At 34.3% G+C, this 25022-nt stretch overlaps 1 protein-coding gene across 2 annotated transcripts in view; it reads left to right on the top strand.

Moving 5' to 3' along the window:
* LOC149801795 (uncharacterized) overlaps nucleotides 1–25022 on the top strand; it is a 95868-nt gene that overhangs the window by 21145 nt on the left and 49701 nt on the right. For both annotated transcript variants that reach the window (XM_089956140.1, XM_089956139.1), the window contains exons 9-12: nucleotides 1812–1936; nucleotides 2670–2730; nucleotides 13485–13584; nucleotides 22926–23039. In XM_089956140.1, coding sequence (XP_089812266.1) covers nucleotides 1812–1936; nucleotides 2670–2730; nucleotides 13485–13584; nucleotides 22926–23039 — 400 coding nt within the window. The remainder of the gene's footprint in view (nucleotides 1–1811; nucleotides 1937–2669; nucleotides 2731–13484; nucleotides 13585–22925; nucleotides 23040–25022) is intronic.

The following is a 25022-nucleotide window of genomic DNA, read 5'->3' as shown; positions in this document are numbered from 1 at the left end:
CTAGTCCCAGAAAAATAAAAATATTTGTGACCCTTTTGCCAGGTTCTATGACCATGATGGCTTGTTTGACCCTGCATTTGTTGCCTGCTGAGTATTGTGTATTCAGCAACATTGGTTTTAAACGTCTGATAAAATGCTTAGCCAGTGTTTTTGCTTCATTTGACAGAAAACACCTTATTGTCACAGCCACACAAGTTTGTTGTTAAATCACGGTAATCTGCCATCAAGCATGGCTTTTGTTTCTAAAAATTTACAAATCATTGAATAACTTATCAATAAATGCACAACTCATCATGATGAGATTTGACAAAAAGCATCTTGGCATCAGAGCCATCAAAATTTGCCCAAACGTTAATCATTTTGTAATGAAATATGGACAGTGTCATAAGGTATTTGCAAATAATGTCTTCTTGAAAATTGATCAGAACATTTGCCAAATTTGTGCAAATGATCCTTATCTGACATCAAATATTACTGTTATTACTAAAACTTGAAGATATTTCTAAGTCCTTTATAGCTGACCTCTTCAGAGTACAAGTAAGATATTGTGCTACCACTGGCATTGATGTTGGTGTTGGCACAGATAATAGCATATACATATGAACACCAACCATGTCTTCATATTCGCAAGGCAACTGTTTGGGTGTGTTTCATTGAACTTCCCCCTGGGAATGGTGCTGAGGAGGCAAACTTTGTTGATGTACATTAGTTGTGTATTCTTGGATAAGTTCTGCATTTAGCTCAGGTTTTTAGCTCTAATGGTCATTGATCAGACCTGATTTTCAAATATAAATGTACATGTTTATGAAATGTATCAGTCTTTATTGCTATTTTTCCTTCTTAAGCCCTGTTGCCCAAACCTAGTATGAGACCACCTGTCCCAAGAAACCAATTTTTTGTTGGCAGAATGGGAGATTTTATGACAGGTTTTACTGTACTTAGTTTGTCCTAAATGAAAATGGTGCTGGTTGTACATCTACTATTGCTGCCACAAGAGCTGTCATGAAAATTTTGTCACTACTCCCCTTGAATTCTTGACCTGGAGTTTTCACCAAAAGACTTAAAATGATATCTACTCTGTTGCAAATGAAAATGGTACAATTCTGACATCAGTATGTCCACAGTAGCTTATTTGAAAAGTTTGTTTTGACTGAAGAATATCTGAGATGGTTTCAGTACTCAGCAGTTAAAATGATGAAATAGTCTTATCTTGAACTACTGTAAGTTCTCTTCATGAAAAGTGGTGAGTGGATGCATGTTGTGAGTATTGCACAGGCTACTGTGACCTATATTCATGCTTCAGTGTGTTTAAATATTGTTTCCATTTTTCAAGGTCTGTTCATACTAGAATTATCAGATTATGATTGTACCATATCCTTACCACAATTAAGGTCACTGTAACCTATATTTCACATTATACTGGCTTAGGATACATTTTTGTGGATAGCACAGGACCAGATAGATTTATTGGCATCCTTTGTTTATGGTTCTACCTAGATCATGAAACTTGGTGAGGGGATGCATATACTACTCACAAAGGTAACTTTTGGTTAAATTTTTTGTGTGATTTTTCAAGCTTTATTCATGGTAGAATCATCAAACTAGATGGTTGCATGCATCTCTATTTGTACATCACCTTTAAAAACAAAAGATGATTATGGTGACCAATATTTTATATTCTGCAATGATTGGGTACCATTGTTTAAACTAAATTTTTAGATTTTATGGCATTGGTAGTTTTCTTGTAAATATATGGAATAGATTGAAGTAAAATCATATTGATAACCTTTTGTAACGGATTTTCTTTTCAGGCTTCCTTCTTGCAGCATATTCAGACAGAGACAGGAGCTAAGGTGACATTGAGGGGAAAAGGATCATGTTTCATTGAGTTTGCATCTGGCAGAGAGGCCTTTGAACCTATGCACATTCAATTACAGTAAGCTATTGAGTCCTTTTGGTAGATTGACTACGCACACATGAAATATATGATGGCATTAATAGACAGTATTTGTGAATGTATAAAGGAATTTATCCAAACCATTGACTAGTAATCTTTTTATATTTGGGGCAGATTTTTTAGAAGATAAACTTTCTGACAGATTTGCACAAGATGAAAGATAACTCTTGCCACACCCTTTAAGTATGGCAAACTCTTAAACTGCATTCATGTATGTGTACAAGCAAATGCATCATAGAGGTAAAATGTCATGGTGTCAGTTGAGGGAAGTTAGTTGTAAAATTTTCACAGAAATTTGAACAAAGTAATTTGGATTGTGATATAGATTTCTCAAGATATTTTGTTACAGTAGAGAATAATGCAAATACTTGACCAGTTTCCTTATTCAGGTCATCACTTTTTAAGTACTATAAATATTTTAATGAGACCTCCTGGGCCACACCTTCCAATAAGTAATCAAGTCCCAAACTCAGAAGTGAAGGATAGTGGTAAGGAAACTCGCACAAAATAGGCACATCATGTGCCATTTGTGGTGCTTTTGTTAAAATGGGGGGAGTGAGTGCAAAAGGGGATGGATGTAGTATTCCCCTAAGATAAAAATGAGTCAAAGATGCAGATTTTCTATTTTTAATTGATTGTGGAATATTGTCTTTTCATAATTTTAAGCATTTAGTTTTTGTAATGGGGTTTTCTTCTGTGTTATTCTTTGTAGGCATTCAACATTGATGGGGTTACAACAAGCTAAACAGCTAGCTGAGAATTTGATTCAAACTGTAAGTCATTTGACTATCTTACATTTACTTATTCACTATATCATTTGCATAATAATTCTTGAAAATTTCCTCTGCTTTTCAGAGTAAATAATGGATTCAGGAGTTATATGCCATTGCACCACATTTCAATTCATTATTGAACTCTTATTTTGATTGACTTTAGTAGCTTGCCTTTGTGAAGTTGAGGAGATCTTTTGTACTGCTCCTGACACCAGCATTGGTGTCAGCTTATATTAAAGCATATACATGTGTACAGTCTAACTTCATATCAAGAATCCTTTTTTCCTAGGTCCAAGGCAGAGGTTTGGAGTGGATTTCATAGCATCTATGTGCAGGGGAGGGGGCTGTAGGGGCTAATGTTGTATATGCACATTATTTGTGCATTCTTGTTTAAGTGTTTATGTTTAGCTCAAGTTTACTGCTCCCTGCAGACATAGTGTTGTACCTTGATTCATGAAACTTTGTGAGGAGATGCATCTTGGTGAGAGCTACATCATGATCACAGTGACCTATATCTTATGCTGCCCCACGTTTTAGCTCTTTGGTCATAGACCAGGACAGCTTATGGGATGGACTGTTGTCCTTTTGTCTGCTAGCACAAGCTTTTATCTTGGCTTCTTCTAAACTAATTGGAAGATTGCCACGAAACTTTACAATTACATTCATCCCATGGTTTAGTTGGTCCTAAATGAAAATGATACCATTCAGACATTCATTATGGTCATCACATCATCCATATTGGATATCTTGTTAATGCTTCGCCTCCTGAATGAATGATCATGTCAACATGAAATTTTCACATAAAGACTCATATTCATATCTTTTTTGGTCTTAAATGAAAATGGTATTAATGCTACATCCAATATGGCCGCTGTAGTAGCTATCTTGAAAATATTATCTCTACTCATTCTGAACAGATATAGCCTTATTTACATGGAATTTTCACTTGAAGACTTCATTCAATGTCTTGTTGGTCCTATATGAAAATGTTGCCATAATATGGCTGCAGAAATTGCCATCTTGAAAATTTAGTTATCAAAATTGTCCTGAATGGTCATATCAGCATTGGGTTTTCATTGAAAGACCTCTCACAATGTCGGGTTGGTTGTATATGAAAATAATGTAATCTGACCTCCAGTATGGTTGCCACAATGACCATCTTGAAAATCTTGTTATCATTAGTTCTCCTTGATGAAAATGGTGCCTGACTGATATCCAGTATGGCCACCATAGTAGCCATCTTGAAAATCTTTTATTTTTGGTCACTCCTCCAAAATGGAGGTTCCACTAGAAGACTTCTTATGATGTCTTTTTGGTCCAAAAAGAAAATTGAAGAATAATAAAGACGGTTTCAACACGTGGCATTTATAGGGAAGAAATGGTCTTATCCAAACTTCCTGGAAATTCTTTCTAGCAGTAGAGTGTCAGTCTCTTCAATAGACTTGTTTGCTTTAAGTTTATTTTTCAAGCACTGTTCATGCTAGAATCTTCAGTCTGGTTAGTTGTATGCGTCACTGTTAGAAGTGCAAGAAAGGTCACCATGACCTACATTTGAGATATTTGTGGGTTTGGTTCTTATATGCAGCTCATAACCTAAGGATTTTTGCACCCTGTATGCATACTGTTGTATCTAGAAATGTGTTAAGTTAATTGGTGAAGGTGTTTTTTATGTTAAAATCAAGGAACTTTACAATTGGATGCATCTCCTTGATAGTATTACAATCTTACAACCAAAGAAGGTCACTGTAACCTAACATTGTTTACTTTCCTAACATAGGCCAAGTATTTCTGTTTAGTTCATGACCACATAGATCTTTCAGTGTTGCATACATCCTAGCCAACACAGAAGTCTCTTTATGACCAGAGTAATAGTATTAGGAATAAATGTTTATTTAGTGATAATCTTTCCTCATTATGACTATACATTGTGTATTGTGACAGATTTTGCATTTGGTTTATAGGTAGATGTCAATCAGGTGAGCAGTCTTGGGCCACTTGTTTTTGTTTCAAATCTTATATGCCATGTTGCAGGGGCCACCATTTCATTATCATGATCATTTATACTGAAATTACTTTCAGCATGATAATGTTTACAGTGACAAATGGAGACTTGAAAGTTTTGTAGAGGCAAGCTGTGTAATTGTTGATTACAGTCTTCTATTTTTAATTACCCTATAGGTTAAGGAGGAGATTTTGTTACTTAATTTATTTGTGTGATTGACAAAATATCTCTTGACTTTATAGATTTGCTTCAGACATCTAAGCGCTTCTTGATGTATTTTTTTGGTTTTACACTTTTAGTATAGCATTACACAATCTGGCCTTGCTTGTATGAAACATCTCAGCTTGGGTTCATACTTAATCAAAATTTCACTTTGAAAGCACCAGAAATATAACATCAAACAGGTGGTCCTTTGAGTCTTTTTATGTAAAGTCTTAACACATGTAAAAAAAATTGTATATTACATTCAAGTATTATAGGTTTAGATGTTTCAAATGGGACTGATTCTCAGTGGAACGATTTTTTAAGTTTTCATTTGCATACTCATCTATAGAGAAATGCTAAAATAATAGAGTTCTATTAGGAAACACCAGCTTTACTAATGTCAGAAAAGCATTATCTTGCCTTATTTAAAAGATTGTTCACCCACATATTTGTTGCATGTAGTTAGTGCTTTCACCCATGAGTTATGTAATTTCTCAGTTGTAGTTAACACCAAGAACTCAAATTTTGAAGGTAGACAGGAACTTAACTGTGTAAATGCAAGTGATGAAGTTCTTCTAAACAATGTTTGCAGAATGATAATTTAGTTTGAACTTGTTAGTAATAATACTTAGGTAATAAGTTAAATTTGAATCTTGAAAAGTGATAAATCTTAAATTGCTGTGATAGAGACATTGGTATTGACTATGTTACAGTGACCCGTCCTTGCTTTGAATACCACATTTACTGTATATGTTTGGACACCATGAAAGTTGAGACACTAAAACATATTTAAAATAATTTTTAATGCATTGCAAGCATTTGGACTTGATAGTTTTTTCACATGCTGAAAGCCTTTGGACATCTTCCAGAATGAATGTTTTTTGTTTATAAGATATATATATATATATATATATATATATATATATGGAAAATAATTACTTGTCTTGTACCGAGATAAACTGTTATTATGGTAGTATGCCTATTATTTTAGACTTTCATGATATTTTGCACAAACAGATACTTGTTGCTTCATTCACTGATCATCCAACATGTTACTTGTGCAAACCACGTTCTTGTTGTTGACCTAATCTGTGAATTAAAATTTTTGTAAAATATCACTTTTGTGCATTATTTGAGTTCATGGGAGAGAGGATTGAATTCATAGATTGTAATGATTATGCAAATGTAGTGTTGTTATTACTAATGATAAAAGATTATTTCAGCTTGAGTAAATGTATTTTTTTCACAGCAAACCCATTGACTCTTCTTTGGTCTTGGAATGTTAAATTTAGTTAATCTAATGCTTGCTGTGCTATCATTGTGGTTGGCTTGCACTGTGTGTTCTTAAAAGTTCAACACAAAATTAGTCAGCTATTTACATCACAGTTTGTTTCCCCATATTATAGTAAAGATTATTTATAACATTTCAGAGGGGACTGGGATTTTTTAATGTTATGACTGAGAAATTGTAGTAAACAATTTATACTGGTATGATTACTGTCAAAACGTGTAATGGTAATAAATGTTTCAAGAAATAACAAAAATTTATTGTAAATACATTTTATCACGAAGAAACAAAATTTTAAACCAGTATGTTTTAATATTAGATGAAAGTGTCAACATAAATGTACATGTATCAGCCAGCGAATAATAAAAAGCACTTTTTTGTGAAAACGCCTTTGTGTACAACACGTAAATTAATCATATTTAATTGGATGGAAATTATAAATAGTCACCTGTTTTCTATTAATGTGATCCTTTTTGTTGATATATTTTTCAATAACAAGCATCTTCTCATAACCCTGTATCTAAAGAGACATTTATTCTCAGAACAGTCTCAATTCAAAATGAACAGGAGAGATTTACTTTGAGCTGTACTCAAATAGTCAACATGCAGGTAGAGAAAGATAGTTAAAATATATTTCAGAGTTATATAGTCTAAAATTACAAAACAAACTAATATCTTTTCATGCTTTAATTATGCTGATCCAGCAACACATGATTCTTAAGTGCCAGTATGAATGAGGTGTTACTGTTACAGCTTTATTACCTGACACCTTTATTATTTGTTGATTATGTATGATGTGGAATTATCACTTATGTTATCTGGGTTTGGTGGATCAGATGATAAAAATGATACATTTGAGCTAATTTTCTCAGGTGGAATGTTACAACAAAGCCTTCATAATACATATTAGTTTGGAATTTGGCCTGGGAATTAAACTCAAATGTTATAAGAGAGAAAACACTGTATCCGAATATGTAATAAACAGTCTTTACTGTATTTCTTTAGCCTATTCACACCTCTTCCAGCCAAAAGCTGATTCACCTTTTTTTGAGTTAATTTTATGGCCCCAGGATTCATTATTTATCAGGTAATTAGATTCATCAGAGAATTTTTGTGTAAAGCTGCAGAAACCTTTATACTGAGGTTTCAAGTAACTTTTAGATTATGATGATTTTATATAATTGCTGGTACTTAACCAATGACAGGAGTTTGAAAAATCTATTTAAAAAAATCCACTTACCCAGTCAGGCAAGTACCAAAAAGTTTAACTCTTGCAGTATAAATTCTTAATCAGCCATTCTTTATGAAAATGCAAAAGTTGGCAATATTATTGATCTAAATTCAGTTGTATGAAAGGTTATTTTTGGAACTTAGTCTTGGCCCCTTCTAACACCAGTCATAGTTAACTAGTTTTCTTTTTTTAAGTATTTTTATATAGATGAAGTACACATGTTTGAGTTTATCTAAACAGCTGGAAAACAAACTTCCAAAGAAAACATGGATTTTTCAATGAATAGAGTCAGAATATTCTCAACAGAATATCCTTTTCCATAAAGGGAGCACTTGTAAGCCCCAAATCAGCATTCACCTGATTGGGCATGTGATTGTCATTCAGTGAACTGCTGGAGATTTTTACTTGCCAGTTTGAGTTGGGTGAGTGAATGTGCAACACCTGGATTTGTTGTTTATGTCTGAATTTACTTCAGTATTGGAAGTGGTTTCTTTTTGTTTCTCCCTTTATATCTTTTTTTTAGAGTTGAATTCCTCAAGAGTACAATATTTGGTTTCTGACAGAAATGCACCATAATAATATATACTGACTACTTGCTATAATACTAATATGAAATGACCTGTGAATATATAATTTATGGAATTTGTAAGATTAATTTTGATAATTGTAAAACTTGATGAAATATAAAGCTCATTGAACTGGATGTATCTGGTACTGCTAACAGGGTTTATTAGCCTGTATGTAAAAATTAGGGATCCATCGGGGAGATATCTTGCAGAGTAGCAGAGACAGTTACGCAAGGGATTGCTTTCCAAAAAAAATGAGTTCTATTTTATTCATCTTTCTATCAATATTTATGCTGTTTTAATTGTGCAGATTTTGTTTTCAGTGTGACAGTTGCTTCCAGTTGTCTTCACTTACTATCTTATGACCAAAACTCATGTTTCTTTCTCTTCAAGCCTCCATGCATGCATGTAAAAGCAATGTTGTTGTAATAACTTAATGACCTGTTCCGTCAAATATATTGGATTTGTTACAATACTGACTGAATGAAATTTGCAGTCCCAGTGCAAAGAGAAGTCCATACATTTAACAAATTGTATCTATCAAGCTTTGTATATTATTATTTAACTTTTTTCTTCTGATAGCTAAACATAAATTGTTACATATATTTTTTGAAAAATGTTTCTATAGGCAGAATGATATGACAAGACATTGCAGTTCTGTTATGTGCAAAATACAAGTATGCAGGATGTCATCCTGAACCCCTAATTTCTACTAATGTTTGTTTGTTCACATATGTATAAATATTGAAGTCTATTTAGTGTTAATGCTTATTTTCTAATAAAGTTTAAAAAATGAAAACATTATTAAGAACAGAAGTGTGGTTTGAATCTAGAGTGCATTTTTGTACTGTGTGTGTTGGATGGCCTAGTGCAAAATCTTTAGTCCTATGAGCCATTTCTATTGTACAATAGCCCTAGTTGGAACAAAAATTCATACTAAATATATCATTCATTGTTTTAATTGGATTGAAAAGACCCTCAGAAAGCCTGATCCTTTTGGAAATGTTTGAGTAAATAAGTCAAAACTATCTTGACATTGCTTTGATTGTTGATCCTTCAAACTCTTCACTGTATTTTAGACTTGTGATCTTGATCATGTGTTCATCACTCAGTTTCAGACTTGTGATCTGTCTTGTGTTTATCAATGTATTTGAGACTTGAAATCTTGATCATTTGTTGTGCCTCATGAACAAACTGAGATCATTGTTCAACTATTTTAAAGCATCTACCTAATGGCTTCATGAAGACTGACCTAGTGAGTGAACTACAATTTGAAATTTATTAAGTTATTTTAACCTAGTAGTCAAAACAATCTCTGATGGTATTTGTTAGGAATGGGATTGCAAAAACAGGATACTATTAACGTTGTGATATTCATCAGGCTCATCCAAAATGTTTGATATACTTTGTTCTTTGCAGCTTTTATCGATATTTGTTTTGTATATATATGCAGTTGAAGGACATGCAGTTTGTCTGGTTTTGTAATGGCATAAGCATACGTGCCAACCATTATGCTTTGGCATAAGCATTATGCCTTGTTTTCACCAAAATTACATTTTGTGCTTGCCTGTATAAGGATTATGCTTTTTTGGCACATTAAAAAATGAAGAAGAAAAAATAAAGCAATGAAAATTTATTTTTGTCACTTTTAATATCATCTCTTTAATTCAACTCATAAAAAGTATGAGAATATTCTTAAAAAGAAGACTTCAGTGTAAGAATAAAGTAAGAGTACTTTCCTTATTTGCCATTTATAGCAACTGTATATAACCCATTTCCAAGAAAATGGACAGGTTTCTTCAAAACTTTGCCTCACAGATTCATTATATTGATAAGCTAGTTAGCGGACCAGACTATACTTTTAAAGAAAAGGGCACCAGACATTAAGCAAAAATGCGTTACAGTGTGAGTTGTGGATATTATATGAGGGAAAATTTTAGAGAAAATGGATCTTTTCAAATTTAAAAACATGTCACATAAAAACACAAGGGCAAATCAACACTGCTTTAGAAACTTTAAAAGAAGAATATTAGAGTACAGTGTAACCCTGTGATAACGCAAATTCGGATGTAACGCGGTTGTGGCGTGGCTCCCGAAAATTCATATATTTATTCGCATGAAAAATGTTTTTTGATCCAAGTATGTGAAATCGTGCATAAAAAATTTATTATTATTTTGGGGAAGAGATCGCGTATGAATTCGAATATAATATGATCGTGGCGTGGTTCCTGAAATTTTAAATATGTGTATTTTTCTTATACTTGGAAATGTTTGTTTAAGTACAAGATATAGTGTGTAAAACGTTGATTATCATTTTGGGGAAGAGTTCGTGTATGAATTTTAATATAATACAATCATGGTGTAGCTTCTGAAATTAACAATTACGCCGTGTTCTTGAGGTGTTATGCCACAATAAACATTATCGGAAATGTTACTTATTACTAATCCATGAGTAAAGCCAGTAAGTCATCTTTATGATTGTCTTCAATTAATTCTGTATACAATCGTTGTTCAAGCAATAGCTAATGTGTTTCTTCTTTAACTGCATACACAACCAAGCAGCAGACAATGCAGTGGTTGATAAAAGATCCTCACAATTTAATAAACATCAAAAAACAAAAGCCGCCAACATGTTTGCTGGGCTTGGCGATGTTATTAGACACAATCATTTGACCAGTACATAATGTCCACTTTATTAGCTGCACATTGAAAGGGTATGAAATTGTACATGCATTCAGCTTAATTTTTTTTTATATAAAAGTGACTTGTGACCATTGCAGGCCTACTGCACTTAGTTCTCTGGTTTTACATGGGTATGGTGTTTGTTTATGAACTTGTTATTAATTTCCTATTTTTCATAAAAATATTTTACCGTTATGGAAAAGCAAGTTCACAAATGCAAGTCGTTCTCAGCACTTTGCGCAATGATGGTTTTCACACATTTCTTTCGATATTCACAAAATCTGAAGTAAAAGTTATATGCACACTGAAAGCATATGTTGATTGTTAATTATTCTTGATGTAGTCATTCAAACGAATAGGCGTACAAGCATTAATTATTGGAAATTTGCAATAGATCAATTTACAAGGAAACGCGTTTGAGAAAATTTTTGCAGTATGAAATTTGTACAGACACCGTTCATAGACCCTAGTAAATAATGAACTGTACATGTGCTTCGTCTTTCTTAACCTAATTTTGCTGGTAAATTTTCCCATTGAATTCAGACACATAATGATGTGTGACAAAATTATTGAATAGTTTAAATATGTATGCAGTTTTTGCAATGGAATCACTTGTATTATGGATTAATTGCAAGCCCCGATGGTACGATATCAAATGGCAAGTAAACGGTGTTAATACTCTGTTCATGTTGTATATTAGACGTTTTGAAATTCAGACACAATGATCTGGGACAAAATATTGAATATTGTAAATCTGTGTGCTATTTTTCAATGGAATTACATGCATTATGGATGAACTACATGCCACGACAGCACGATAGTAAACAGTGTTGATACTCTATTCATCTTATACATTAGACATGAATACACGTATATGTGCCAATGAGTTGTTCTCTGAAAAAAGTAAAATACTGTAAAACCCCGCATTAACACAGCCCCGATATTAACGCGTTCCAGTTTTTGGGATCCCAATTATCGCGTTACAGCGGGGTTCCATTGTAATGTAATATAGCACAATGCGCATATGATTATACTCATTGCAGAATTTCATTTCGTGATCATTCAGTGAAACTTATACATGTAGACTAGTTAAAGTGAGTGCTGAATAATAAATAATTTTTCAGTATATTTTGTGTTCTCTGGTATTAATCCATTTAAATTTTGCCTTTTGTGACAAGAATTTTGACTAGAAACAGAACCAGGTTAGTAGTAAAAATAAATGTATCTTTTTCATACATGCTGTAATTTTGGCATGTAATATTTAGATTAGACTCGACCTGCTCAACGCAAACCTTGATGCAACACTTAGTTGTTGGACTTCATAAGTACTATGTTCATTTGCATCTTTTACCAATATAAGATATGGGTATATTACCTTTCATTCATGCCACACAAAATCCTGTATACGAGTACATTCAAACCTATCATAACAGTCACCTTTACTAAGTGGTCAGATATTCAGATTTTGCCTGGGCAAATTTCTTATATCACTGTCTATATGTAACAGTCACTTGCCATCACTGATCACTGACCAAGTGTTTCTTAAACAAACAGTGGTTTCTCCCTGCCATAAGCGGTCACTGGTTTGTATCTACAGTGACTGCTTAACAAAATTTTTGATTATGAAGAAGGCATTGTTTAGATGAAGGAATATCTTTTAACTCAATATGCAAACATTTTTGTCTCACTTGTACGTGAGTCACAATGATAATGTAACTCAAATGTTTATTAATAATAATAATAATAATAATAATATTCATTGCATGATATTTGTTCAAAAACCATTTATAAAAGATGAACCTGTGTATATAGGTCACCTATGTACAAAGGCCAGTTTTGCTTATTCCCATAGGTGGCCTCTATTGACAGGCTTGCCTGTAGTTGCAAACATTTACAGTTGAACTTCGAAAACTCTAAAGTCGATCTCAAATCCTTGGCATAACTCAAGTGACACTTGTCTACAGCTCTTGAAATTTTCCACCAACAAACATTTCTGGCCAAAAGCCATTAAAGTTTTTGAAATTACACTGTATGTTGTATTGTATGCAAACACTCATTTTAAAGCATAGTTTTCAGGTTTTATGCTTAAAGAAGAGATTTCTGAATTGAAATATTGCACATTAAAGACAAAAACATTAGGGATTTAAAAATATCAAATTGAACTGGCATTGTAAATTTCTGATATTAACAAGAAAGATTTTTCTGCTGCAAAAGTTTAGATTATACCTTTAGATTATTATATTAATCTTTTTAATTTGGGTTTTATTGTTGCACTGAAAATAATTATATGGTTCATGGAATCGTGATTTTTCTTTGATCTTACAATCATTAATCTTACCTTCTTGAGAAAAACATTGCTATTGAGTCTTTGCACCTGCTGGGTTTTTTTTATTCTAAAGTTTGAACAACAACAGTAACTTGACAACAGCAACAGTAATTACAGCAGCAATATAATCTGGTCTTACATGGCCAGGTCTTTTTAGCGAAATTAGTTATTATAGGTTAAATGCATTTTGGTTTGATGGGGTACATGTAGATAAAAAGCAGATTCTTCTACATTTCTCACATGCACTGCATATTTTCTAAAGTCAGACATACATTAATGGTTGTTCGAAGAAAAGCATGCACTTATTTCACAATGAATTTAATGCCATTCTATTAACACTTGCTTTAGGCTAAGTAAGCCATTTTCAGTAGACAATCATGCCAAGTTTTGTAGCTGAGGTTATCTGATATACGTGTATTTGATTCAGTGAAATATTTGTGTTTAATCTCTTCTAGGTTCAACAAGAATATGCACAGTTTCAGCAAGCATTGGCAGCCATGCCACCAAACATCAATCCAGGTGCTGCTTCCTTCTTTACAGGTCTGCAGCAACAGCGTAAGTCTGCACTTAAGGCATCAGGCAACTGTGATTTGTCAACGTTAAAAAAAAATGAAAAAGAATAATACAATTAATTACTTGCTTTTCATTTAGAATTTAAGATTTTTATTTTATTTTACAGGAGAGTTTTAACAGATACCTTTACTAACACATTTCATTGTTTACCTTTTGTACTCTCTTTTTTTAAAGATTTTTCCATACAGGTATCAATGGTTTAAAGTTAGTCTTGTACAATCCAATGAAAAAGATATTTAGAGCTGGGATGATTTGAAGAACAGCAGTATTTTATGTGGTACTTTTATTTTTTGTGCAAATGTATAACATACTAGATGTATATCTAAATTAGTAAATATAAAAATCTGATTGCATTTACATGTATATTGACTAACCAAATAATTTTTTTACAGGATTAATATTAGTAATTGTACAGTTCTTTTGGCCATGCTTCCAAAGATGGGGCTTCATTTAATTTAATATATTGCCTTTTTTTCATCAGGATTTCCAGTCAGAATAGATAAGCATGTGTCTTACCATATACTTAAAGTATTTTATTGTAAATCTACTTTTGTTGCAGTACATTCATTGTGACCAGGGTAAAAAAAATTATGAAATTAAATATTTAAATTCAGTCTGGGTGTCAATTGACGAAATATATTCACTTAACTGGACTGGTGTTCATTATGTCTGGTTTGAGCAAACTTGGAATCTTGGCTGATATCATCAAGATCTTGAAAGTGTTAGATAATGAATGAGATCCATGCATATTAATGTAGTGCTATTGCAGTTAATTGGCTGAGCTTGTTTCCATTCTGGCGACCATATTTCAGATGCACTGCTGGAACTTTATTTCTGATTTGATTTTTAGTCTGGTGTCATCAATTTATCCAGTGATTTTTATTATCTGGACATATTAATGAGGTGGTCTTGCATGGCTATACTTCTTATCACTTGAGTAGGGCTCAGGAAATATTTTTCAAATCACTTGTCCCTGGGATGAGTGAGTTGCAACAGTTACTTTTCCTGGTCCTTATTTTGCTCAACACAGTGCTTTCCTACACTATGCTACTTCATTATTTCAAACAAAAACAGCACAGGTACCTGACACAAGCTTGATACTTACGTAGAATTTTCCACTTTTACAGGCTCTTGCAGGGTGTGAGTTAGACTATTTTGTCAAGTCAGGTATAGTCCTACACTGTAAAAGGTCAACCCTAAAAGTTATAATGGGGTGGGTGGCTCAACACAATTTTCACCAACTTTAGTACCAAGTAATCAGTTCTAGTCCTACCTCTGTTCCAAGGGAACTACTCAGGGTCACATGTCAAAGAAAAGATCGCTAGTTAGGCAGAAGACTAGCTTTGGTGTTTTGGCTTTGTGGGATTTAAGACATTTTTTAAGTACATGGCAGCCAGTATGTTTGGCAGAGGAAAAACCCGGGAAAACCCACTGACTCAAGGGAAGCCACTGACAGTCTTTCTCACATGCCCATGTTGGTCAAGCCAGGACAAAAACTTGAGGTTACTGAGGTGAGATGTGTGTGTGATCTGTAGAAGAAGGCACTTTCGACCACTTGGCTACCCAGGGCCTTAACCAGCAAGAAGAATTGGAAGGTTTCTACATAATGACCCAATTAAATTTTGACCAAGCAGCTGGTGTCTTGAAATACAAGTTTTGTAAATAGATTATAATGGCATACACTGTGTGAAAGTTGGCGGAAATTGACTCTTAAAATGCTTCTTTTCAGATGTAAGTTAGGAAAATTTCACTTATGAAAATTATTTACAGACTTGTGTAAATATATGCTGGCATCTTCAATTCTAGTTATAGAAAGTATTATTAAAGTTGCAATTAATGGCATCTAAACAGACCCCAATCAGGGCATTTAAACAGACCCCAAAAAATCATTATATTGATATTCTTTATCTAGTAACTTCTCACAGTTCTGACTCAATAAGATGTGTATAATTCATTGAAATAGAAAATTTCTCCACTGAAAAGTGTTTCTATAAATTCATTAAGAAATCGAGTGATAGACATAAAACTTTCAGTTATGGTCTTAATATACAAACCTTATAGCTCATTATATATTTATCCAACAGAAAGGAGGGGCCCCTAGTGGCCGAGTGGTCTAAAGCGCTTTCTGTTATGGATCACTGCCATTTCACCTCTGTCTGCGTTGGTTCGAGTCTCGGATTCGGCTAATGTGGGTATGTGAGAAAGCTTGCCAGTAGCTTCTCATGGGTCAGTGATTCTTTCCAGGGATTTCCGAGGTTCTTCCTCCACTATTTATACTTGCCACCCTATATAGCCTATTGTGTGCTGAAAAATGGCATTAAACCCTACAACAACAGCAACAACTGACAGAAAGATTTTAAAAAGCTGTCTTCATTCTGAACATAATACTCATTAGTTTTATGCATTTTAGTATCAAGCTTACATAGGGTACCTGCATTAAGAAAGAAAAACTCTTTGGAACATGCTGGAGATTGACAACAAGAAGGCAAATAAGCAAAAGTAATGGGTAATTGAAACATGCTAGATGTCATGCAGTGTTGAACTTTGGCACTTGTAAATGGTAGAAAATACACACAACTTCATTTGCAAGATGTAGTTCTGCATCTGTTTGGCCTAGGGACAAGTAGGTAGTTAAGTTTTATTCAACCTAGTCAATATTTCAAAGGTCAGGACAGGTTGCTTTCCTGAACCCATCTTGAGAGACATTATTTCAGACCTTATTTAACTTAAATAGTTTAATGTTATCAAGATGTTGATGGGTTATATTATGCGAGACCTGTGCATATTTATGAAGTGATCTTGAATTGGTGGAAGAGCTTCTTTTACAACTCTACCATCTGTATTTTTTGTATTGAATTTTATGAAATTTGGTAAATAGGTCAATATTGTTAAAATCTGTGAGTAGGATTATGAGTGAGAGCCATTCATTAATGATGTGATCATGCATTTGATTGGTTGAATTTGTTGGCACTCTTGCAACTAAATTACTAGAGTTTATCAAACTTATTAAATGTCTTGTATCAGCAAGATATTGGATGAGTTTGATAATGAGCAGATCAATGCATATTTTGTAAGGAAATCTTGTATCAGGTTACCTGAGCTGGTATGCATTCTGTAGACTGAATTTGTTTGGATTTTGTTCCAACTTAGTAAATAAACTCACATCACCATAGTCTTATGTTATGGTATTAGTGAGATATGCTTATTTTAATGATCTGCTCTTGCATTTGATTGGGTGGGCTTGTTGCCTCTCAAAGGACTAGTAAAGGGACTATATCATCCATTTTGATAAAACTCAGTCAGTAGGTTTATCTCATTATGCTGGTCAACTCTTTGCAATCATATACATGCAGACTGAACATTCCAGGCAGCTTATCTTCAGCTTTGCTGCCATTTGGAATGCAGATTTGAACTGTTCTTGACAGCAGATATACAAAATTTTGCCTAAAATTTATCTTTCTTCCCTTTTAAAATTTTAGTAATGTATCTGGAGGTTAAGAAGGTGAACATGTACTTCTCATTACAGCTTCACTGATACATCCCTCCTACAGAAACTTGCTGACAGAACAGTCCCCCAGAGTTCAAGAAAAGCTGGGGGGCTACTTGTTACCATACATACAAAACATGCCATCTTGCAAAAGAAACATGATTTTGAGATATTCAGATTCCCAAACAGGCATTTGAATTTGTTGCATTAAAAATAAAACTTTTAAAAACTTTGTGGACAGGGAGATTAGTATCACTGCATTAGAATTGACAGTATATATTTTTTGCTTGCATTTTTGTGTTGTTGTTGTATATAAAGACATTTGTTCAGTAACTGCTAGCTAGTGAGATTTGATATGTGGTGGGGGAATTAAGGAAGAAATAATAACATTATAATAATTGTTATAATTCATTTCTATTTTTTTTAATGTTTCTAGTGAAGCAAGAACATATTTCAATAGAGTCAAATGGACATGCCTACCTGCTCATTGGAGATTGTTTCTTTTATTTGATGTTTTTTATATAAACAATAAATTCTGAAAAGAAATAAATCATAAATCACTTTGTAAGATGATTGAGAGAGAATGTATGTATATGTGTGAGTATGTGTGTGTGTGTGTGTATATATATATATATATATATATATATATATATATATATATATATATATATATATGACACAACATAACCTTGTGAACGGACACAGCTATGTAACTGACGCATTATCCTTCCCTATATCGTTCTATTAAGGCTGTTCCATTTAAAAATACATGGTACTTGGGAAGGCACTATCTGAAAGATATAAGATATGTGCCAAGGTACTCAGTTTGCAAGAAAATGGTAACAAATTCTAAATTGGGGCCCCAAGTGGTCTAAAGCACTCTCGGTTACGGATCACTGCCATCTCACCTCTGTCTGCATGGGATCAGGTCTCGGATTTGGCCAGTGTGAAAAAGATTGCCAGTAGCTTCTCGAGGGTCGGTGGTTCTTTCCGGGGATTTCCTAGGTTCTTCCTCCACCATTAATTCTGGCCGCCATGTATAGCCTATTGTGTGCTGAAAAATAGCATTAAACTGTACAACAACAACAACTATGAATGTGCTTTGTTTCTGTGGATTTTAATGGCACAAGATTGGCTACATCATGCCAAGGTAATGGGATCTTGGTGCACTTCCCAAAAAAGACAGAGGCAGCTGACTGGGTGGGTATTGAATATGCAACTCTTTGATTATGAGTCCGACATTCTACCAATTGAACTACCATAGTTGAAAGTGCCTTCCCTGCATACCAAGCATGTTTTCCTGGAAGAGCCCATAATTTGTCAATCAGCATAGTGTAATACATTATAAATTGTCCATACAGTATTATAGCAAAGCAGGTGGCATACATAACTTTGTATGGGGATAAATTCAGCATCTTTATTACTCTTTCTGAAATAGTACACACAGCTGCATAGACCCTGTACAAGACCCAATATAAAACTGCCATGCCAGCATAGATGTTGGTCCAGTCAATACAGTACTTGAATTCCTATATAGATATAAAAGAAAGTTTTGCAACATTGCACAAAGTTCAGGCACTATATGGATGTCTTTCCAATTAATGTTGTTCCCCATGTCAAGACTTGTTTCATTTGCAAATTTAGGTATGAGGATTTACTATACATATGAATATTGATGTCCCCATCAGTAAACATATGTACTGTACAACTATGATCTTTTGCCATTGATTCTCTTAACTTAATAATAAACCTTTTAATTCAGTAGCTAAATAAAAGGAAAATAATGATGCATTATATGAAAGTTGATGGTATTTATGCAGTATGCAAAGCTACAAGTTGATTAATAAACATATAACGAAATAGGTATTTTCACATTGGTTATTTTTATATGTCCTTGATCAGTCAAAACAATCGTTTGTATTGCATAGACCTGAAGGGCTACCTTGGGTCAATACAACCAGACTTGGACCACGTGACTTGCATTGGACTTGTATCAAGGCCAGTAAGAAAAATGATGTATGTAGTATACTCTTTCAGGCCTGAACTCATAACTGAGGGCTTAAACCAAATTCCTTGGAGTGATCTTTGAAATACTTCAGCACATGCAAAGATTTTTAACTAATTCAGATTTAAGCCTCTTGCAGTCATTATGTTCCAAAACTGAGCAGGCTTTTAGCTGTGGATCATTTTTTCCTCCACTCTTCACACCTACTCACATGCATCCCTATAACCTTTATGCATGTTTCTTAATCCTCCTAATTCTAAACCAGTGTTTGTTGTATTTGTAAATTTATAATAATAGTGATAGAGTGCTACAATATGAACCATATTTACATGCATAATACTTCCCAACAGCATTAATATAGATCTGTCATTACATTATAAACTTGTAAATTCGGGTCAGGGCTATTAAAAAATTTCGGTCAGCACTATTTGCATTATGTGAATTTGTTGTGATCTTTGAGGTTAGTGTAAACTTTGGAAAACTGCAGATGTGGAAATTTTAAAAGTACTAATACAATGCCTGCTGTTATTGATCTCATTTCCTGCTGCTGGTCCACAGTTCGAATTGAATACTGTATTTACTCACTTATAAGTTAAACTGCAAACTGTAATGACCCAGAACTGCCATCACAAAATGCACCAGCGGATCTGGATCTGTGCAGTTTGTAAGGATTGATCAGTCAAACAAATAAAATATACCCAGGTCTGCAGGTGCATTATGCTATGGCAGATCAGGATATCTGTTGTTTGCAGTTGGACTCAACTTATAAATGAGTATATACAATATTCTCTCCGTCAGTTTGTAATTTCAGGTCTTGAACAAATATAAGTCTGATTCTTGAGTTATTTCCATTATTTGAAGTAACATCCTTCTTTTCCTTAGACTTGTTTATTTCTCGCATGTCTCATTGCTGGGTGGTTTTGATCATCTAAGTAGACTATAGGCATGTCTTCTGTTGGTCACATACAGTTTTGTGTTGTAATTGGTATTTTCACCCCACTGCTTGTATTTCTTGTGTCTCTTTTTGTCATATTTGAGGGTTTTTGATACCTCACTAGCAGTGTTGCTTCAGTTTTTAGCCCTCTAGTCTTATACTAACCAGTGTTCAGTATGCCTCAAGGTGAGGGTAAATACAGCCAGAAAATGGCTGCATGGGACTCTACCCACATCTGTTTGCATGCATGATCTGGAGTTCCTTTTTGTACTCTCTGGTCTGGTGAGACATTCGATTTTGCAGAGATCTGCCATGCCTATATGGACAGGATGAAGGGGAATGTTGCCATCTTCTTCACACAGGATGGCCCCCTCTGTTTTCATTAGGGGTCTGGAACATTTTTGGTAATAGGGAAGTTGCTAATGCCTATAAGGCTGCGGCACTTTCTGATGTACAGAAATGGTCTGGTCCCACCAAAGTGGGATCACTAATGCTTCTTGATGAGAGTAAGTTGTCAGCACCCATGAGTGAGGGATCCTCAATATTTCCTTGAAACAGAAGTTGCCATCTTCGAAATCCCTTGTCTCAGTTGCATCTCTGGATGATCAGAATATGTTCTTTTGTCCAGTTTGAGTCTTGTGTTTCTATTGGACTCAATCTGTGTGTGTGCATGTGATTTGGAATTTTAACATAGCTTTAAAAAATATCAGTCATTTCGTTACGATGTCTGCAGTGTGGTAGTTTATAGTGGTGTGTAGCACTGGGGCATCATGCTGCAGACATGTAGCATCATGTCCAACCCTGTCAAATTATCCTGACTCCAGGCCAACCAGTCCCAACACTGACCTCTTAATGCCAAATGCTAAGTGAGGCAGCTGTTAGTACCATTTTTATGTCTTTGATATGATTCCCCTGAGTTTGAACCCTTGACCTCCTGCATCTGAGGCAGATGATCAAACCAGTTAGGCCACCAGAATGGTCGGGCTAAAGCAAAAAAAATGGCCAAATTTCTTTCTCCTGTTGAAGGTATCTCTGATATCTTGGTAGCCACCATCTTCAGGTGGATAAAAAGAACATATTTAACTTTCACTGATAGATATCTTTCTTTCTTGAGAATGTACTTGTGATGGGAGGTGGCTAATTTTAATTATATGATACTGTGAAGTTATTATTTTTCGTGGATTTTGTGATTGCCACAAACCATTAATTTAAATCTTTGGAAATGATGGAAGCTACAATCAACAAATTTGAGTACTGACCAAAAAGGTTTATAAAATTTATTTTTGTGTTTACAAACCACATGTTTGTACCCACAAAAGTAAAAATCATTCACAGTATTTACCTGCTATTATTGTGAATACCTCTCCTCCCTGTTTGCTCTGATCTCCTTCAGTCTTGCCCCTAGTCAAAGAAAGACAGTTTTCTAAATGACAGAAATAACTAAGGAATCAGACTGGGTTCATGTTTTTATTCTAGACCTTCAGTTACTGATTGTAGTTAGGAATATTTACCTTGGACTGAGAACAAGTAACAGGAAAATTGATAGCAATTCAGTAACAGCAAGTATCTATTATATAATTAAATTTTGTTTTACCACACAATAAAAAGCACATTTCTGCATGATATAGTATGTTTGATAGGCTCTAAGTGCTCTTTCTGCACATGGTAACTGGTAACTAGTGGAGACATGAGCTACAATAGCTTGGTGGCAGGCATGCCTGATGCGATCCAAAACAGTGTAGGTTTGAATCCTTCATTGGATCGGCTTTTAATACAATATGTTCTTTGGCAAGTCCTGTCACTCCAGTTGCCTCAGCTATAAATGACATACTTGTGTTGCTGTGCTGTAAAACACTAAAACTGACCAAACAGTGAGCACCAAAAATGTACTACTACTCAAGTTGTCTCAAAACAAAATGTTTAGAATAACAGTTAAATTATTAGTAATTTCTGTAAATTATGTGTAAATATGTATTTTTGAATATTGTATTAATTATTGCTCTTCATGCCATCTTTCCTGTTTGTTACTCATTATTCCCTCCAGAACTTTACTACTTTGCCAGCAGAAGATGCGATAGATACTATTTTTATCTTTATCAATGTGTCATATTGAAGGTACCACTAATCTTCACCTTCATTTTCAGGTTTTGATCTGATTTTAACTGCATCAGTATTGTCACCATTGCGACAAACATAGAGTATCAATAAAGATGGCAAAAAAAGAGAACCAAAATACCATATGTAATTGCTTATAAGTCAGATCCAACTGACATCAACATAGACCATGATTTGTCATCACCTAATCAGGCAGAGCAGGATCTGTGTTGTTTGTTCAATTGATTACTCATTACATAACACATTGACCCAGATATGTCATAGCATTAGTTGATGTTCATTCTGAGTCTGTGCATTTTGAAATCTGACTCAGTAAGTATATGGGGTATTCATACATTTTGCCATCTTTTTGTATTCTTGTCTTCATTCTAAACTCTGGTCTCTCTTTCATAAACAGTTTTATAGTCAATAATAAGGCCATGCAAGACTTTGTTCTGTTTAGTGAAATAACCTAATATTTATGAATAAAAATAACTTTTTGTCCTTGTTTCTTTCTTGCCTTCCTCAGCAGAGATGTGCTATTCTCTAATCCTAGTAAGATGATAATTTTTCTTTACAATTTTCAGTGAAATGTGGGCCAGAGCAGATGAAGCCAACATGTTTGTTTTAGTTAGCTATAGATAATATATTTATTTTAAGGTTTACTTAGGTCCTTAACAATATTATCTTTTGCAGCAAAAACATTTACATCCATTCACTCTTTTTATTAATTGATGTATTGTAACTTATTTTTCAGGTTTTTCTTCAATTTTTGATTATTCATTCAGTGTTTCTTTCTCTAGCTCCCCCAGGCTTATCTGTACATCATGGTTCAGTTTTGATGACACCCCAACCTCATCAGCCCATGACCTCCCTGGGACAACCTCCCTCAGTCATGCATCAAGTACAACCAAACGGTGAGCTTTAAATCTATAGGAATCACAAGGTGTATTTTCACATGGTTATGTTTATGCAAGCAAAAATTGCCCACCATTGCAAAGTAAGAAGACCCATCCCTGTTTTTGCATAAAACATGGATGCATCAGAGTCTACACTTTTCACTTGAAATTTTGGATACAACAAACAGTAAGGTGATTGGTCTGTAAGCACATTATACAAATGGAAGATGGGAATCTTCAGTCTTCATTTAAAGTTACAGGTGGAACAAATATTAAGGATTCCGAATTGTGGATGAATTTTACAATGGCTGATATGGATCTACACTGTTCACTTTAAGTAACTAGTCAAACAAAGCATAAGAAGTCGGATCTCTAGCCAGATTATACAATGGCAGATCAGGATCTGTGGTGTTTACTTGAGATGGCAGGTAGAACAAACAGTAAGGAGCCTAATCTGTGGCCAAATTATACATTGGCTAACTGAGATCTGAGACCTTTTTTTTAAAAAATGACAAACATAACAGTTGACAGCCTGATATGTGGGCAAGTTATACATTGGCATTTTGGGATCTACTATGTTTTGCTTAAATTCATAAGTAGAACAAGCAATAAGGAGCCTGATATGTGGACAGATTTTTTTTATACAGTGGCAAATTCATGAAATGACAGGTAGAACTAGCATTAAAGAGTCTAATCACAGATTCATATCAGTGGCCAAGTGGTCTAAAGAGCTCTCCGTCACGGATCACTGCCATCTCACCTCTGTCTACGTGGATTCGAGTCTCGGGCTTGGTCAATGTGGATATGTGAGAAAGCTTGCCGGTAGCTTCTCGTGGATCGGTGGTTCTTTCCGGGGTTTTCCCAGGTTCTTCCTCCCCCATTAATACTGGCCGCCATGTATAGCCTATCTTGTGCTGAAAAATGGCGTTAAACCCCATAACAACAATAACAACAGATTCATATCTACACTTTGCCACCAGTAGAACAAAGAGTAAAGACTCCAGTCTATGGGTTATTCAATGGTACATTAGGATCTCTGTTGTTCACATGAAGTCATAAGTTGAAAGGCACTAAAGTGCCTGATCTATAGACACATACAATCATGGTCTACACTGATACTAGTCATAGAAATTGTATTGGGGTGGGTGGAATCCTCCTTAATGCAATGGCAATCCTTTGTCAGAAAGGTCAAATAATCAAACAATTTCAGTTTTCTTAGAAAAATGAAACAAGTCATTGCCAACAGTGTGAACAGATATGCTGTTTTTAAAATAAAGAATCAAGATTAAAAAGTACAGTTCACAATTTACATCGTATATAATGGACTGATCAGTTTAGACACACAAAGTCATTATTGCTACTTCTCCTTAATCAGTGTATCCCCTAGGAGTGTAAAACTGAGGGTTAAAAAAAAACTTTGGTATCAGAACTGGGGGTCAAATGAAAAATTTGGGGGTCAAGAATATGCTGACAAATTTTCATCTCATCCCTAATCTTTTTTATCTGAACATATGAAATTACAACATGTATTGCATGCTCACTTTATCTCAAACTAAAATTAAAAATCAACAAACGAGCTCAATAATCAAACAATCATTTTAATGCGTCTGAAAGGAAATTTACACTCTTGCCATTATTTTATTTCTTCCTAGAACAGATTTCTTGAAATTTGATGCACAAGTTTTTGCAAACTCTTGCTTATCAAAGTCGGGACGTTTGTCTTCATATCTGACAAGCATTTTCTCATGAAGAGACTTCAATGAAAGATTGTTTCTTTTTGAGTGAATGTATAGCATTTTGAAGAGAACCCTCTCTCACAAGGCACAGAGGTAAGTGGGATGGCCAGACTAATAACAGCAAGCTGAGCAAAGTTGGGGAAAATATCCCCTCCTTCTTGAAGAAGTAGTTCACTGATTTCAGCCAGCCCCTTCTCTTTATGTCTTGAAATGTAGCGTTTGAAGCAAAGGAAAGATGCCTTGGTTTCCTCAGGGTCAATCAGAG

This window comes from Sinohyriopsis cumingii, chromosome 4 (assembly GCF_028554795.1).
Source record: "Sinohyriopsis cumingii isolate HCF-2022 chromosome 4, ASM2855479v2, whole genome shotgun sequence".
In the NCBI taxonomy this organism is placed as follows: Eukaryota; Metazoa; Mollusca; class Bivalvia; order Unionida; family Unionidae; genus Sinohyriopsis; species Sinohyriopsis cumingii.
This window is presented reverse-complemented; position numbering and strand designations above follow the sequence as displayed.